The following is an 18,826-nucleotide window of genomic DNA, read 5'->3' on the forward strand; positions in this document are numbered from 1 at the left end:
TTAAATTTTATTTGTTAGACAATGAATTTACATTTAAGAACCTTGAGCCCTGGCCAGTTTGGCTCAGCAGTTAGAGAGTCAGCCTGTGGACCAGAGAGACCCAGGTTCGGTTCCCTCTAAGGGCACGTACCTCGGTTGCAGTTTGTCCTTGGCCCTCGTTGGGGTCACGTGGGTGGTGACCACTTGATGTGTCTCTCCCACGTCGATGTTTCTCTCTTTGCCTTCCTCCCTCTCTCCCTCCTGCTCTATCTGAAGATAAATGCAAGAATGTCTTTGGGTGAGGATTAAAAAAAAAAAAAAGAAAAAGAACCTGGAGATAAATTTTTACAAAAATAAGTATAATGATGATGACTAGGTAAACAATGAGTTGTTCAGGATAAACTTTGAAAAAACATCCAAGTGGCCGAAGATGGTAGTAGGAGGTTGGCAAGGACTCTTGTAAGAAAAGGAGGGTGGCACTGATGGGCTCGCCTAGGGCACTCAGACTCTACAGAAGGCCAGAAATTCCATGGCTGGAATGGAAGAAACCAAAGGAAAACCGAAACCTCTCTGAGACCTGAGTCAAGAAAGGCACCATCAGCTTTAGAAAGGATTCCCGTCTCCCGTACTAGAGGATTCCTTCTGTCTTGAGAGTCTTCATTGTACATCAAGCTGTTTCCCTCAACTTTAGGCTTTGACAAATGAATGCTGTTAAAGTTCATGAAATAATGACTCATATCCATTGAGATCTTGCCATGCAACAAGCATTGTGCTAAGCACTGGGATATAAAAAACAAACAAACAAACAAACATGGGATTTCAAGTAGGCGTGCTGGTGGTGAGAGAGGTGAATTTTCCAATACTGCTCTTGCCATGTCATCTCACCAAATCCTGATATATGCAACTAGTACTTCCTAACAGTTAGGTCTAGCCAGTGAAGCTTAATGGAGTTTGAGGACAAATAAGATGTGGCACATAGTAAACAAACATGATTAATTTTTCTAAGAAGACATGCACTCTGAATACATAAATAGATTCTGTACGGGTCTAGGATAAGGCTATGAGACATGGATCCACAGTGGATTAGTAAAGTGTTGTTAAGAATGTGTGGTCTTAGCCAATGCTTTTTGGTAGCCGTGGCTCCTCCTCCATAATTTTATCACCAAAATGCCCTTGTGGTGACAGACCCCTGCACTGGATGGACCGTGGGCGCATCCGCACGTGGCATGTCATTCATAACATTCTTCATGGTTAAGGAAAGTCTTTCTGATGAGGCTGTGGAGATGTCTGGCTCTCTCACCATTACCCATTGGTAATGGAACCAGAGAGTCAAAGTTGCATCAGAGATTTTAGCCCAAGGTCAGGATGAACTTTCTAATAGATTTGTCAAATAACTGAATATTTTCCTTGGGAAATACTCCAACAGAAGCTGGATAACCACCCAAGATGGTATGATAGGGTAACATCCAATATCCTTCCCATTTTTGAAATTTATGATTCTATAACTCAGTCTTTCAGTTGGATTTTGGATTTGGATAAATGGCTAACTGGTCACTGTCCTGTATAGAGTTGACTTCTTTAACCCAGCCAGTGTGGCTCAGTGGACTAAGTGTTGTCCCATGGACTGAGAGATCTCAGTTCGATTCCCGGTCAGTGCACATGCCCAGGTTGTGGGCTAGACAGCTGATTGATGTTTCTCTCTCACATTGATGTCTATATCTCTCTCTCCCTTCCTCTGTCTCTAAAAAACTAGTGAAAACATATAAAAAATTCAAAATAGAGTTAACTGCTTTAAATAAAATCATTAATAAATTTGCCACAGCCTCTTTGCCTGTTATGAAAATGAATCATGATTCCTTTTCTATTTCTTTAATAGATACTATACTGGCAGTATCAGCATGCTACTGGTACTTCACAGTCTTCTGTTACCTTATTGTGAAATGAGAAGGGACTGTTCTTTGTCCTTGAGCTAATATTTTGTCACCAACATTGACACATGTTCTTGGAAAGAATGGAATAGCAGGTGGAACAATAAATAGCTGGCCATTTGCAGTGCGTCTCCCACGCCACCAAAGCGAACCCTAAGATGTTCCAAAACAAGGCAGTAAGAGCTCAGCCTGTCCTGTTTCTTATATTCATCAATACTCAGTTTGGCTTTACCTGCCTATTCCCTTGTTATTCCTAACCTCCTAGTTGCTCAGACTCTCTCTCTCTCCACAAATAGTTTCATGTACTGTATTCAAAATTAACGTCGGGTGACTGTGGAGGTGTCTTCTATTCCTACTTTTAACAGATTAACAGCTAATAAACACCATGCTACACCCTCTCCTCTCCACCTCTTCTAAAAATACAAAGTTTGATTTGCCAACATTGGTATATTTAAAGCCTCCAAGATTCCAGAGAAGACTTTAGAAAGTTAACTGCAAGTAAGGCCTGTTCACAGAGGAAGTTTTCTAGAACAAAGAGCCAATCCGTATATCAGCAGCTCATCTGGGGAGAACCTCAGGGAATCTTATAATCATTTATAAGGAAAGGATATTTGTTCTCACTTAAAATAAAACTTCTCACTTTCTTCTTGGTATGCAAGACAGAAGAGAACTCTGGAAGTGTACCGCCTAGGGAAACAGCGTACATTTCGCCTCAGGAGGGCACTTGTCTTTTCTAGGAAGGGACGCCGTGGTATATTCCCATGACTTACACCATTTCTCTACCCTCCTTCCCCAGCCTTCTCCATAGTCCCCGAATTCCCCCTTCCTCCACTTAGATGGAAGCAGTTAATTTTAAATAAATGTCAATAATTGTAAGCTGTGTTCAAAGCTTTAAGTGAGACCCCACCTCATACTCTGTTTTGATGATATGAAATATCAGCAAGAAGATGTCTCAGGTAACCTGGATAATTATTAAAATGATGTTGGTCAAGGCCTCATATAAATGATACAGAGACAGTTTATTGAAGAGTAAAATAGCAGTGCGTGCATAGATTAATTAACGGAATTTCCAATGTCAATGAAACAGAAGCCTTAAAATAATATATTTGCAAACTACTGAGTGTTTTCTGAACTCTGACAGTCCCAACTTTTTGACCCTCAAAGACCAGCTTGATTATTAGATTAAAAAATACACATAAATATTTGCAGAAATGTATTAGTCTTTTTGCTTGAGATATAATTTCTAGGATCAACCTTTTTCTTTGCCTTCAGGTAGGTATTTCTTGATGCAACAGAAACTCAAGTCTATTTAATTGCTTCCCTTGTCTTTTATTTCTATCGCCTTGCTGGTCAGTTTCATTGACGTCACATACCCAGTGGTGTAGTTGACTCTGGGACAGGCTGTCAGTGCACTCTGGTAATGATGACGACATTGTCCTGTGCTAGAGAAACAGCCAGTGCTACTCTCTGCTCAACTCTGTGCACGATACTAGTGACCCTGGCCTTAACATGTTCTTTTTTCATGCAGACCAAACCTCCTTTGAAGAAAGATCAGAGTGAAATTTCATCATAGTTATGACTTGCTTGCAAATAATCTGAATTGGGTTCATTTCTTCTTCCTCTTGCTGCCCGGTGTCATTTGTGCCGTGTGCTCTTCCAGACTGATTTTCTGGTGGCGCTGTACCTCAGTGTCCATGTCTATGCCACTCGCCAGACAAGTCTCCCAGGGTCTGGAAAAAGTCAGTGTGTTTCTTGGGATTATTTACAACTTCCTTTGCTGGCTTTTCTCTCTGCAGAACCGGACTGGAAGCCATCATGGAGACTTACGCGTTCTGGAGACCCCCTGTGCGCACACTCACCTTCGAGGATTTCACCACCATGCAGAAGCAGCAAGGTGAGCCCTGGGCAAGGCCTCTGCTCAGAGGTCGCAGGGAGGGAGTGGGAGCTGGACTGAATATAGCACAGCTGGCCCCAAGCCAAGCCTGATTTTCCAGGAACACAGAGAACTTGGTAGCTCTGTAAACAACTAGAGCATCAGCACCTGTGCAAACAGGCCATTTCCAGGGGCAGCATTTCACCTGGCACCCCAAATTCTCCCTTCTGAAAAGCAGGGTTATACATTCGTGGTTATGGTGGTGGTGAAATGATCATTTCTATCACTAAGCATTCACAAAGCCCTTGGCATTCAAGGAGATCTTCATAATAACGTCATTTACTTCTTGTGACAGCCTTATCAGTTTTCTTATTCTAGTTTTGTGAATGCGAAAAACTCAGCGTAGGGCAATGGGAATAAGTCGCTCCCGGTTTGAAACGGAGCAGGGGGCTGCTGAACTTGTAACTTGTGCTCTCCTTTCTTGCTAATGTGGGACCCGCCTCTTTAGTTGATAGGCTAGGTGGACTCCCCTCCCCCCGCTGCTTTGTGCTTTCCACCCAATTTCCAGCACCCCTTCCCTGTAGCTCAGGTGGAGAAACCTGTGGCCACGTGCACAGATGGCTCGTGGGCTGACTTCACCGCCTTCCCTCCGTCCAGTCAGGACTCTCCCAGGCACAGCACCCATCCATCTGGGCACCGGCGGGAAAGCTTGCCACCGTGTCAGATGGCTGTGAATCCCCCCTCCAGCCTCTTCCTGCTCAGAAGCGACACTAGTCAAAACGACAGATGAAGCCTATTCTGTTCCATCAAAAGGCTACCATTCATAGAACCCCAGTCTTCGAACTTGTGGCTCTGTGCTATGGGAGGCCATTCTAGGACGTGACAGTACATGATATTACATCCCCTCTCAGAGGAGTGTCTGGCACTTCATACACTGAAAGAAGTTTGTGACTTAAAACACTGACATCTCTCAGGTTCTGAGGTGGATGTAGATTAAATGCAAGGGCTCTGCAGTCAGACAGCCAGGGTTAGGCTCTCATCACCGTTCCTTTCTAGCTTTATGGACTCAGTCAAATTCCTCATCCTTTCTGACACTTAGTTTTCTCACCTGCAAAATGGGAGCGTGTAATAGAATTTTTGCAAGGATTAAATGAGATAATACATTTAAAGAGATAGGACGCACTCAATACATGCTAGCTGTCGTCTTCATCATCTTCATCAACCTTGTGTCTCTCTACCTAAGAGGAAAGTGAATCAGGGACAAGAGATACTGCTTTTCTAAGGATAATTCAAAACACGATTAGCCCGTTCATCTTTACCAAGATCTGGTGATCAAATGACCCAGAATGTCTCCCTCCTTTTTATAAGTGGAAGGAAAGGGGGAGGTCTTCACATCAAGTGGCTTGCTCCCCACAAAGCTTTGATAGAAGCAGGTCAGTAAATATTCAGGGTGTTATACTTCCCTTTTAAAAAATTCTCACTCGAGGACATGCTTTTATTGATTTTAGAGAAGGAAGGGAGAAGAGGAGAGAGAGAGGGAGAAACTTCGATGTAAGAATAATACATGTATTAGTTCCCTCCCATACCTGCCTTGACTGGGAATCGAACCCATGACCTTTCAGAGTATGGGATGACGCTCCAACCAACTGAGCCACACCAGCCAGGGCCAGGGTGTCATACTTCTTTTAGGTCTTCATGGCCTTTTTGAGGCAGAGGTTTTATGGGGAGTCAGGAAATGTGGGCCCTTATCCTTGATCGTCACTAACTTTGTATAATATAATCTTGGGCAAATTACTTCTCTGGGCCCCTGTTTCCTTACCCACTAAAGAGGGACACTTTTTTGTGTGTGAGGCCCTTCATATAAACATGCTCTCTAAAGGGAAATTTATCACGCAAAGACACTTGACCCTATTTATTTATGAGGTGGCTTCTCGCTTATAGACCCTTGCCTTGCTCACTGACTTTCTAAGTTCTAGCTCAGCCTGGAGGCTGATAGGAGAAGGTTGGCAGGAATATTGCCAGTTCCTGAGAACAGGTGTTGGTGGTGACATTGTATTCACTGCTGTGTTCCCGAGACTTACTGCAGGACCCGGCACCCAGGAAGTAGCTAATGAACAATGAGTGAGGTCACTTGGTGGCATTGTGGCTCAGGTAGGCGAAACCACTGTCTGATTGCATTTTGGAGCACAACCACCTACTATGTGTGGATGTGGAACTAGGGATGCAAACTGCATTTCACCAGCATGGGGGGGCCCTTGGCAGGTGCAACACGAGAACCTGTGTGCATTGCTTAGGTGTACAACACTCAGGTTTCATGGTGCTTCTACTAAACATTTATCAATATGAAGACTCATTGCTGATACTTAGTGAACAGTGGTTTAAGAGAAAATGAACTTTCAAAGTAAAACGTCACGCTTATTCCACGACTGCCTTTTTCACTGATGAGGGGAGGGGAAGAATGAGCTGGAATTATTGGATACACATGTCAGTGAGATGAACTCAAGGAAGAGCCAAGCCTCTATATTAAATAGTTTAATTGAAATACAATTTTGAACTATACACTGAACTTGATCCAGATTCTCATTATTCAAAAATATGTGGTTTGGTTGCTTGACATTAACAAAGGATGTAAAAGTAACAATACCCATTTCCTCTTCCTTGAAGAACTAAGAGTTCCAGTAACTCTGGACAGTATCACTCATAAAATAAGGAAAAGAGACACGGCCGTCTGTGTTGGATGGCTTCTGTGTCTTAGAAGAAGTAAGAGAATGGTGAACTTCTAGAGGAAACTCCAGTGGTGGACCGATTATGTAGCAGAGTATTGGCAGTGTGGGCACCGAACCTAACATCCAAACGACGACTGACTCAGCAAGGCGTCCAGTTACCTCACTGTTTCAAACACATGGCCACCTGGCATGTCAGATGCGTGGCCCAGGGCAGTTTTGAGCCGCTGCTGCATCAACCTAACTGCTTGGATGAAGTGAAAGATGCTTTTTTCATCCTTCCCTTGCTTCATTTTTATTTCTCTTTTATTAAGATCCATCTGTTGATATAGTTTCAAGGAAAGCTCTTGGGTGAATTAGCCACAGGTTTGCAAAAACCCAAATCTTTCTGTTTTTAAAAAACATATCGAATGGGTGTCTATATAGTCATTTTCTCATATAAGAAGAATGCATGGGATTCATGATGTTTTGCCTTTTACACAAAAGTAAACTGAGGCACAGAGCAGCCTAGTACCGTATCTGCAGTTAAGTAGTAGAAGAACTGAGTTGAGAACTCCAAAGTGTATCTCATACTCGACAGGACAGTTTCCACCAGACCACTTATCTTTCTTCATTCTTACTTAGTACAGCTTTAATTTTCTGCAAAAAGTTTAGTTTACTCTTCCAGTTGATGGCTTATTATTCAACAACTTGTGTACTAACTCTGAATAGTTCCATGTTCCATTTTCATGGAGTCAAGTGTATGGTCTGATCTTTAGACATATTCCTTTAGAACTAACAAGGGAGTTTGTATGTTTGCAGAGTCTGGGGATAGAGATTATATTTCAGGAATGGCTTGTGCTTGAATGCTGCCAGTGACAGGGACAGGATGAAATCACCAACTAAGTTATGCTTGGGGAAGTTGACTGAGAAAATACAGAGACAGAAGAAAAGAAGTAACAGCTCAGGTCGGTTGTAGCCAAGTTCAATCCCATGGTTCAGATGTTCTGGTGGTGATGTTATAAGACATGTGCAGTGGAGCTATCGTGTGGTCAACACCGAGAGAGCTTGTGAGCGGCATCTTTAAGTGTATCTGACAACTCTTGGGCTGAAAGGAACCGTTCTTGACCAGCAGCCCTGGCTAGGGTTGCATTATGTCTTCATCTGTAGAAACGAGACCAGCCACTTACGAGAAATGAGAAGCCCTCCCTCTCCTCACCTGGTAGCAGACATCACTAGGCAGATTTTAACACCACTGGCTGTTGTAATGTTGGTCAGGTCGTTAAAGTTTGGATTATGGGGATGTGCATTAATTAGAGGCTGGTCAGTGAGAGGGATCAGTGACTGAGTAAATTTATACTAGTAAGAGATTGGGAAAGGAGCCTGGCTGGTGTGGCTCAGTGGTTGAGTGTTGACCCAAGCACCAAGAGGTTGCTGGTTTGATTCCCAGTCAGGGCACATGCCCAGGTTGTGGGCCCAGTCTCCAGTGGGGAGCATGCAGGAGGCTGCCAATCGAAGTTCTCTCTCATTGATGTTTCTATCTCCCTCTCCCTCTCCCTTCCTTTCTCTCTAAAATCAATAAAGAAAAAAAAAGCCCTGGCCGGTTTGGCTCAGCGGTTAGAGCGTTGGCCTGCGGTCCTGAGAGACCCGGGTTCGGTTCCCGCTAAGGGCGCGTACCTCGGTTGCAGTTTGTCCCCGGCCCTGGTTGGGTCGTGTGGGTGGCAACCATTCGACGTGTCCCTTTCACGTCGATGTTTCTCTCTCTCTCTCCCTCCCACACTCTATCTGAACAAAAAATAGAAAAAAAAAAAAATGTCCTCAGGTGAGGATAAAAAAAAAAATAAAAAAATAAAGAAAAAAAAATAAAAAAGGAGATTGGGAAAGGAGAAGAGTTGAATGGAGAGCGGTCTCTGAACCACTGTGTGATCACTGTAATGATTCAAAAATAGCCAGTTTCATGTATCACTGAGATAAGGAATGATGTTCACAGGGAATCTCATTTATCACTGAGATAAGGAATAATACCCAGGAGAGCTCATGACAGGGGTTGGAGAACATCTCAATTTTTGCTAAAACAGTTATCAGTTATATTTTCTATTTTGTCCCCAAAATCCCTTATACTCAGTGTGTCCAAAACTGAGTCTGCGATTCACCTCACAGACTTGGTGCCCTCCCCTGGAGGCAGGACACCCCCTCTGCTCCTCATCCTGGAGCGCCACCCCCACCCCTCAATGACCATTGCCAGGTTCCTAGACCCATCCCCGTCTTAATCTCCCTGGTCACCACCACTCCAGGGCCATCCTTTCTCACCTGCCTCCCTTCTCAGGCGCCCGGAGCACTTGGCTGCCAGCAGCCCTGGACCCACATCTGGTTCGCTTTACATCTGTTGGGGAAGGTCATGTGCCTCTGTCCCAAGGTTTCTAGCAAAATCTCACTGAGTCGCACTGACTCCAGTTGAGTCACCGGAACTGATTCCGTGGCCGTGGGGCTGGGGAACACGACGCCGGGATTGTCCAGGCGAGAGCCACATGCTTCCCTGGAGGCGGGCAGAGCGGTGGGAGGAGGACAGGGTGTCGCTCAGTGGGAAACCAGGTGCCGTGCCGGAGAGAAGCGGAGTAGCTCCAAGTCACAGCAACAACGGATGTGCAAGGAAGGCGGTAGAGCTGGTGGCAGAGAAACACAAAGTTTATGGAAAGTGAGAAAGAAGTGGGGGCGGCCCACCTAGGGAATGAGGTGGGCGGAGAACAGGCGGGACCAGAGTGGGAGGTGAGAATGGGCGGCTCTGTTAAAGCTGTTTCAAAGGGAAGCGTTTGGATCTGTGCGTATCTTGAACTGCAGGGCGCAGGAGGCGCTCCGAGTCCCTCTGAGACTGAACCCACACAGTCCCTTCAGCGCTCCTGGTTCACGTTTGCCTTTTGAGACGGGTCTTCATTTCCACCACGAGCCCTTCCTCGATGGGGACAAACAGGGCTGTGATTATTAAACTTTATGGTGACTGTGTTTATTCCCTGGGGTCAGTCCATAGGGTGCTGACATTTTACCTCGTACCTGTTGGAGAGCCTCTGAGAAGGCTACCCAAGGACACACCGTGAGTCAGCACCGCTCAGGGACAGGTGCCATCTGGTTATGGGAGAGAAGAGTCTGGCTCGTGGAATAATTACATGGAAATTTATTCTTTACTAGCCCAGATGGGGTTTTGTTTTACCGGTTTCAAGGGTTATTTTTGGTGGGGGAGGAGCACAACAAAATGAACCCAAAAGGAAGCTGTATGCGAAAGCCTGCAAGTGATCAATTTAAAGATGCAGAAGTCAGCAGGTTTGCTCTTCAGGCTTTTCCCGGTCACATTTCACTGTCGTCATGGTACACAAGTATATTCGGGGCTACTGTCCTCATATGGAATCGCATGTATTCTTCTCGTTATTTTGGCTGTTAGCCTTGAATATTGGAGCAAATAAATGTCGGATTTGAATGTCAATGAGCATCTCTCACTTTGATCAACACATAGATTAGGGTGTGGGGAGGTGGAGCGGGTGGGGATTGGTCTTGGAATGCCAGAGAGTTTTTGTGTACTTGGGGCATTATGTTTTTAAAAACACTATTTAAGTTTCAGGTGTACAACATAGTGATTACAATGTGATTACCACGACAAATCTAGTAAATATCTGTCACTGTACAAAGTTATTACAGTGTTGTTGACTGTATTTCCTATGCTGTACTTCCCTGTTCACTGATATGTGGCATCTGAGAAACAGAACAAACAAGAAAACAAAGACTCGCAGAGGCAGAGAACAAACTGATGGTTGCCGGAGTGGGGAGGGGAGAGTGAAAAACGTGAAGGAGATTAAGGGGTATAAACTGCCAGCTATAAAATAAGTTACACGTATGGGCATTACATTTTAATCACCTCTCAGAAGTGGAATAATTCCTCTGAGTATAGTCAGTGCTCTTAATGCACTGGGGAAAGATACCAATCTACCGATTTGTGTTCAACTCTGCTGTGCTTGATCTGAGAAGAGATGGAGACATAGGGCATCCTGTGTCCACCTGGGCAGAGGTGAGCGGGGAGGGGCAGATAGTTCGGAGAGGAAACAGAGTTGGGAAATGGCCCTTTGAGAATACGGCTCTGGTGGGTCCATAGCTGTCATGTGTCCAGTGCTCTGTCCTGTAGCCTGTTCTTTCCGGGCATCTACCTGTGACAGTTCTCACCAGTGGAGAGGCCACGATGCTCAGCTCCCTGGACAGAGGCCAACATTTGTGAGCCAGCCCATCAGAACCCAAACGCACCAAGATTCCCTTCTCCTTCCTTCGCTCCTTCACTCGTACAAGGGAAGAGAAAAAGAAACAAATATTTAATGCCTATATGCAGTTTGTAATATATATTACTTCATCTATCTCTTAAACCATCCCCACCAGGTAGAGATTCATAATTCCATTTACATGGAGAGGCTAACTTGCTAAGTCAGGGAAGCAGCTGGGATTGGAACTGGGTTTGTTTGACCCCCATAGACCATGCTCATCTTTTTTTTTTTTTTATCCTCATTCGAGGATATTTTTCCATTTTTTGTACAGATAGAGTGGGAGGGAGAGAGAGGAAGAGAGAGAGAGAGAGAGGAACATCGACGTGAAGGGACACATCGAGTGGCTGCCACCCGCACGACCAACCAGGGCCGGGGACAAACTGCAACCGAGGTACATGCCCTTAGCAGGAACCGAACCTGGGTCTCTCAGGACCGCAGGCCGACGCTCTAACCGCTGAGCCAAACTGGCCAGGGCTTTTTTTTTTTTTTTTTTAATAATTTTTCTTTATTGATTTTAGAGAGAGAGGAAGGGAGAGGAAGAGAGAGGTAGAAACATCGATGATAGATAACATCGGTTGGTCACCTCCTGCATGTCCCCCACTGGGGATTTGACCCACAACCTGGGCAAGGGCCCTGACTGGGAATCGAACTAGCGACCTCTTTGTGCATGGGCCAGTGCTCAACCACTGAGCCACACTGGCCAGGCGCTCATCATTAAATACAGCTTAAGTCAAGACCCCGGAGCGTAGACCTGGCAGGTAGAGGATGAGGTGCAGGGGAGGGAGGCAGCTTTTCTCCCAGAGGCAGTTCTGACCTCTCTGCGTCATTGTGGCCTGGCCTCCCCCTCTGCCCGTGCTTTTCTGCTGGGAGAGGCCTCTAGGCAGCCAAGTGTTGAAACGCACAGGGAGGGCAGCCTGCCTCCTTATGCTTGTTTAGCACTTGGCTGGCACTCTTAATCTTGTTGAACAGCTGACAAGTTGTTAGATCATAAGAGAGTAAAGACTTCTCAGTATCTCGGCTTGCTTCTCCACAAAATGCACAGCACAGTCTTCTCTCTCTGTGTGGACTCTGAGAACTCGCTACTCTCTGTATTAAGTTCATTAGAGCATTTCTTCAAAGTGAACAGACGCATTGCGACCTTCTCTTGGACACGTTGGCCCGCTTCAAACACTAGTTCTTATGGGGGGCTCCCACCTCCTGAAGCTCAGCAGGCCACCAAGTCTCATTTCCAGTGAGTGTCATTTAAAAGCCAAAGCCAGCTGACTACAGACTTTTTAACATGTGCCTCTCATCTGCTCAGCAGAAATCCCTGTGACTTGTTAATAGTTCCCTTCTTATTTTTTTGTAGTGAAACCAATTGAGGCCTTAAATCAGTACCATTCATTCCATCCTGGGCCATCCGAGAAAACCATTAGAGCTGTAAAAAGTCATCTGCTGCATGCTGCATTTCCTGCTGCAGGGCCAGCGCCGACAGCGGACCTGAGCAGGACAGTGCAGTGTGCCGGACAGGGCTCCGGAGGGACCACATAAACACCAGGCCTGGGGGAGCAAGGATGGGCCTTCAAAGAGGGGAGACCAGATACATAGCCTATAAAACACAACTCTCTTTACAGCTGGAGTCAAGTTTCTCCATTGGTGCCGTAACATACATTTCACGGAAGCTCATGGCATGTAGGGTGAAAGACAAGGGGAAACGTATAGAAAGCCTCTGAGAGAAACCACAGGCTTACAGAGAATTCCTGAGCTTCCTGGAAGGCCCTGCAGGCAGGCCATTCAGAGGTACAGAAACAAGACACATGAAAGGTTCTTTCTCATCCTTCCCAGTCTTCCCCTTCCAGAGCACCTTCATTATATTAAAAGGATTTTATAGAAAATACTTGCCATTGGCCAGTCACACTTTATTTTTATTTATTTTTTGTTAATCCTTACCCGAGGATATTTTTTCCATTGATTGTTTTAGAGAGAGTGGAGAGGACGGAGTGGGGGAAGGAGAGAGAAACATTGATGTGAGAGAGGGACACTGATTGCTTGCCTCTTGCATGCATCTGGACTGGGGCTGGGGAACCAATCTGCAACCCAGGCATGTGCCTTTGACCAGCAATCAAACCCTTTGGCACACAGGACAACACTGTAACCACTGAGCAACACCGGCCAGGGAGGCCATTCACACTTTAGCATCAATTGAATCCTCATATACAAATATAATTCTGAGAAAAACAGACCCCGAAGTCTATCAGGTCAAGCCCCTCAGTTCACAGATGAGAGGAACTAGGAAGAAGCCCACCTTGCCTGGGGTCAGGAGCTGGATGGACGCCAGTGGACCCGGAGTCAGGCTTAGTGCTCTTTCTACTAAGGTTAGCCGCTGGCTTACATTATCCAGAAGTATTTACAATGTTGGCCTTATCTTAATTTATGGAATACAAGTCTTTTTACCTCTCTTAAAGGAATTTAAGGCATAAACAAGAACCAAGGAAGGATAATGTCCTGAAATGACTCTAATATCAGCAGCTATGTATAACTAAATCCAATTCTATTTTGAAAGTTCATTGGGGAATTCTTTTGACCAAGGAAGAGATATTAGCTGGGCTCTGTAAAAATTTAACACTGAAAAAACTATTAAGAGCTAAATTTGCATTTCTGCACCCAATACTACCACCATATCTGTATCTGTAGGCTGATGCCTCCTTTTCCTGCTAAAAATGAACTTTGGCTTCTCTTTGAGGTATCCGCCTCTCTATTTGCACACCTGGCCCCTCCTCCCTGCACACTGTGAGTGGTTTCTTTGCATCTCAATATCTGGGATCTTGCCGGTTTTCTTCACATTTCCCTCACTGATAAAAACCTTATTCCTGTTTTTTTTTTCCCACTTAAAATCTCCTTTACCCCTTTATAGCAGCTCAGGTTCTAAGAGCACCTACATGAGTTGTGGATGACCTAAAGGGTACCACACTCCTTGAGGAATCATGGCTCTCAATAGTTCGGGGCAACTCCCAGCCTCGCCCCGAAGAGGAGCTCCACTGTGGGAGATTCCCTGTGGGAGACAAGCAGCCACTCACTCTGGATGACTGAGATGAAAGGTCCAGCAGCCCCAGCACTCACCAGTGTCTCGAACTTCCAATGGGGAGACAGGAAGTGGATGCTATGCTGTTGCTTCCTGGCCTGGGAGAGGGGAGGCACGAAAGGTCATTGTTGGCCTTAAACTATCTGAAGGCCAACGCAGGTGGTGTTGAACTGGCCCTTCATCTGCTGGTGCACCTGCCACCTTTTCTGTTCTAATGTCCACATGTCATAAGAGCGACCCTGTCAGATACAGATTCAGGGACATTATGAGTTGAAAGGGACCTACAGGTCCTCTCCCCCAAAATGTACCCCCTAGACCAGCAGTGTCAGTATCACCTGAGAACTTACCGGGAAGGCAGATCCTCAGGCCCTGCCCCAGACGTAGAGAATCAGGAGGAACTCTGGGAGTGGGGTCAGTGGTCTGTTGAACCCGCCCCGCCCCCCCCCACCCCGTGATCCTCAAGCACACTGAAATTTAGGAATCACTGCTTGGTTACTTTGTCTTTTTTTAAATCAGAGGTGATATTTTTAGATCTTTATTAAGCTCATCAGAAAAGTATCTATTATTCATTATTCATATGTACATTTCTGGCCTTTTAGTTCTTGCTCGGGTACTTTGAAATAAGGAATTTGGTTTGTATCATTGGTTCTCAAGTGGAGCTGCACATTAGAATTATTTGGGGAGCTTTAAGACAGTACGGGTATGGAGGTACCATGCTTAGAAATTCTCGTTTAGTTGGACTGAGGTGGGATCTGGAGTGGCAGCAGTTTTTAAAGCTTGCAGCTTCTCCTGGCTTGAGAACCACTGATCTATCTAACTCATCTTCTAGATAGAGAATTGAAACCCAGAGGCAAAAGTGGTGTGTCTACGGTCAGATTAGGGGGTTAGTGTAGCCACGCTGTGAGTAGACGCAGATCTCTGGACTCTATTGCCCTTTGGCTCTTGTCCTCAGAAATATCCCAAACCAAAAGACCACATTTACAGTATGTGTTCCGGTCTCGGAGACCGGGCAGGCTTCTACAAATGGAGATCAGCAGGGCTTCTGCACTGTAATGATTTCATTTGGGGTTAGCTTTGCTTTGTGCTCAACCTAGCTCTTGTAATTGTGCTCATGTCTTTCCTAGGACCGAACTTCAATCCCATACCCCAGTTCCCACTTCCTGGCCCCTCTGCTCAGCCTCCCGGGCCTCAACCTTGACTCGGCCACCCTGCCCCAAGTACTCTAGTTCTTTTGAGAATGAGGTCCTGAGATTTGGTGTCCTGGATTTTTAGCTCGAAGATTAAATATGGTGAAGCAAGCAACAGTACCAGGTTAAAATACATATTTAATGATTTCCATTGAGAATGGGAACAGCTGAGCTGGCTCATTACCAGAGGTCTTACTGGAAAACAAAGTGGAGGCAAGAAATGGCAAAGTGAATATTAGAAGGTTTATTATTATTTTTCTAAAAAACAGGACTTACTAAGACTTATTTCAGAGAAACAAAAGAGGTTAGTGTTCTTTTTTGTCATCCACTTTGTCCTCTCTTTTGGAGCGTGTGTGGAATCACTGTAAGTTTGCTGAGTTAAGAGAAAGCAGTAGTTCTGTAAAAATCCGCCCATCTTGGACATTTGAGCGTCCCTCCCGCATGGCGTGCGTCTGGCCTAGACAGACTCACCTTAGCAGGCCTCTATCTCAACGGAATTCCTGTTTTATTTTTCAGGGGGCAGCACAGGCACTTCCCCGACCACCTCCAGCACTGGCACACCATCCCCTTCAGCTTCTTCTCATCTTCTATCACCATCCTGTTCTCCTCCAACTTTCCATCTGGCCCCCAACACCTTCAACGTGGGCTGTCGAGAGAGCCAGCTGTGTAACCTGAACCTCTCTGATTACCCACCCTGTGCCCGAAGCAACATGGCTGCCTTGCAGAGCTACCCAGGGCTGAGTGACAGTGGCTACAACAGGCTCCAGAGTGGCGCTGCCGCCGCCACTCAGCCCTCTGAAACCTTCATGCCTCAGAGGACTCCATCCCTGATCTCAGGAATACCAACTCCTCCCTCGTTGCCTAGCAACAGCAAGATGGAAGCCTACGGCGGCCAGCTGGGGTCCTTCCCCACTTCCCAGTTTCAGTATGTCATGCAGGCAGGCAATGCGGCCTCCACGTCGTCATCGCCACACATGTTCGGGGGCAGCCACATGCAGCAGAGCTCCTACAATGCCTTCTCTCTCCACAACCCTTACAACCTGTACGGATACAACTTCCCCACTTCCCCCAGGCTAGCTGCAAGCCCAGAGAAACTGAGCGCCTCTCAAAGCACTTTACTCTGTTCTTCGCCTTCCAATGGGGCCTTCGGAGAGAGGCAGTACCTGCCCACGGGGATGGAGCACAGCATGCACATGATTAGCCCTTCAGCCAATAACCAGCAGGCGACTAACACCTGTGATGGCCGGCAGTATGGGGCGGTCCCAGGCTCCTCCTCCCAGATGTCGGTGCACATGGTTTAATGGCCAGCCCAGACACCACGGAGCCACAGCAGCCAAGGCCCCAAGTCTCCATGTGCACATCCTCCTGTTTGGGAGCCCAAGGCCTTTGAAACACAGGAACTGCGATTTTTTTTTTTTGGTTTTGGTTTTTTTCTGGAGGAGGAAAGCATATACCCAAGAACAACAAGAGACTTTTAAGCCACTGAAGTATACTTGCGGTGGAATGATCTCCGATTCAGTGGCCAATCTCCTGCCTTCCCAAAGCTTAGTTTTATAAAGCAACGTCTACTCCAGAGTGGTCTTTGAAGAAACTGAATAATCATTTTATAATAATGTTAAAGGAGATGCCAGCATTTAGCAGCCATGAAGTTAGCCACACACACATACAGACCTACCCATACATACATACACACATATGTTCACACACAAACTCATACACACACATACATGCACACTGACTCAGAACTGGGCGAACTCTGTGGAGGGAGGCCCGGAATGGCTACTTTCACCGAGAATTTGTCTGTGCTCAACACTAACGGACCCGGCCAGCAGTGGCTGCCCGCCTTTCTCCCCTGCAGCGTACCCTGTTTCTGGAACGAACCCTGTATCCTGGAACCCCTTCCCATCGATGAGGGTGGAAAGACATCAGTACTACAACTGGACTTGGCTTCTTGAAGAAAATTGCTTTTAAACTTTGGTTGTCTTCACTCAGTATGCTATCATTGACGTTCCCAGCCGTGCCCGCGAATAGATGGAGAGAGAGAGAGAGAGAGAAGAACAGAGGGCAAGAGAGAGGCAGAGAGCAAGACTGACAGAGGAAGTGTGAGCAGTGATGAGAGTTTTAATTTACCAAGGAAATTGGTTTTGGGTTGTTTCTCCCCGTCCCCCCTACACCCTACATGTTATAGAAAGAATCATGACGTTATTGAGGAGTAAATGTCTCTGGGACACTGTGCATGGTCAAGGGCAATGGTGAGAGGGGCCAGGCAAGGAACGCGTCCTGATCCCAGCTCTGACCACTGTGATCCAGAAGAGGGCGCGCCACACGGGAAGTGCTGATTCCAGAACACGCAGCCTGGCAGGGGAAGGGACGTAGGGGGCATGTGACGACCAAAGAGTGCTGTAACCCCCGGCAGATGAAACCAAGTGCGGAGGTGACAGACAGGCCTGGCCTTTGCGTGCCGGGTCCAGACACCTGGCCTGCATCAGCGGCCCCGTAGTCCCTGTGACAGGAGAAATCCTGCCATGTCCCAGGGAATTGCAGATGGGCCTTCTACATCCTTCCACCTGCCCTTGGATCTCCATTTTTATCCAATAGTTCATTGCATTTTGATGTTTTGGGTTTTTGCCTTCATCTTTCCCTTCCCCTTCAAATCCTTTAATGATAAGAGAAACAAGTGGAGTTTGGTGCAAGCTAAACTTTTTAAATGGTGTGGAAATGCAAATGATACCAAGTAAAATAATACAGATATTATTAAGATTTTTGGTTTTGAGGTGTTGTAGATAAGTGTATTTATGTGCCTAGTGGGGAATTCAATATTATGAATATTAAAAAAAGGGGGCAATAAAAAGGGTATGTAAAATATGTATGAAGAGAAGGTGTATAAAAATTTGCCCTTATGCACGGAACTCTGTTTCTAAGTGCCAAGCACAGAAAGCCGCTAAATAAAATCTTTGCCATTGTTTTCTGCGTGTTTGTTTTGTGGGAAGACAGTAGCAGCAGCCTGTGCACTGGCTCTGCGCTCTCGCTCACGATGTCACATGAGCTCTATTCAGACCCCCAGGAAGGAAACATTACCCTCTCATTTTACGATTAGGATCTGGGCTCCAAAAAGACTGAGCAAACTATCCAGAATCAGACAGCCTCTCAGAGAGAGAAGTAGAACTTGAAACCAGGTCTGGTTCCAGGGGGACGTTCACTGCCAGACCAGCCCTAGGAGCCTGCGGGCATCTCCCAGCCCCGCATCGTAGCCGCGGGCGGGCATCACGGAAGTATCTCGTGGACTCTTCCCACAGTGCTGCGAGATAGGTGTCATTGTCATCATCATTTTATAGGTCTGGAAATAAGCTGTAAAGAGGTCAAGTACTTGGGCCAGTCGATGTGGCTCAGTGGATTGAGCCAGGGCCCATGGACTGCGAGGTCCCTGGTTGGAGTCCTGGTCAGGCACATGCCCAGGTTGTGGGCACCCACCCAGTAGGGTTTGCAGCCCATGGAGGTTTCACTCATCAGCGATGTTTCTATCTCTCCTTCCCTTCTTCTCTCTGAAATCAATAAAAAACATAATAAATAAAAAAATAGGTTAAGTACCTGTCCCAGGCCCTCAGGTGGCTAGTGGCTGAGCTGGCAATGTGTCCACAAGGTCTGCAATGAACACAGTCATCCCTCAGCGGCCCCATGAGGAACAATCAGGAAGGAAGGTACATCCTGAGGGTCTGAGCGAAGACTGCCTCTGTGGCTGGATTTACGTGGTAAATCTGTACCCTCTCCTTTGAATGTACCACCAGGGCACGGGAGGAG

At 46.2% G+C, this 18,826-nt stretch overlaps 1 protein-coding gene across 2 annotated transcripts in view; it reads left to right on the forward strand.

Annotated features, from left to right (window-relative positions):
- TBX15 (T-box transcription factor 15) overlaps positions 1-17,993 on the forward strand; it is a 104,598-nt gene extending 86,605 nt beyond the window's left edge. For both annotated transcript variants that reach the window (XM_036273613.1, XM_036273614.1), the window contains exons 7-8: positions 3,704-3,801; positions 15,545-17,993. In XM_036273613.1, the coding sequence (XP_036129506.1) occupies positions 3,704-3,801; positions 15,545-16,329 (883 nt within the window). In that variant the 3' untranslated portion in view covers positions 16,330-17,993. The remainder of the gene's footprint in view (positions 1-3,703; positions 3,802-15,544) is intronic.
- Positions 17,994-18,826: the final 833 nt, after the last annotated feature.

This window comes from Molossus molossus, unplaced genomic scaffold, assembly GCF_014108415.1.
Source record: "Molossus molossus isolate mMolMol1 unplaced genomic scaffold, mMolMol1.p scaffold_m16_p_20, whole genome shotgun sequence".
Classification (NCBI taxonomy): domain Eukaryota; kingdom Metazoa; phylum Chordata; class Mammalia; order Chiroptera; family Molossidae; genus Molossus; species Molossus molossus.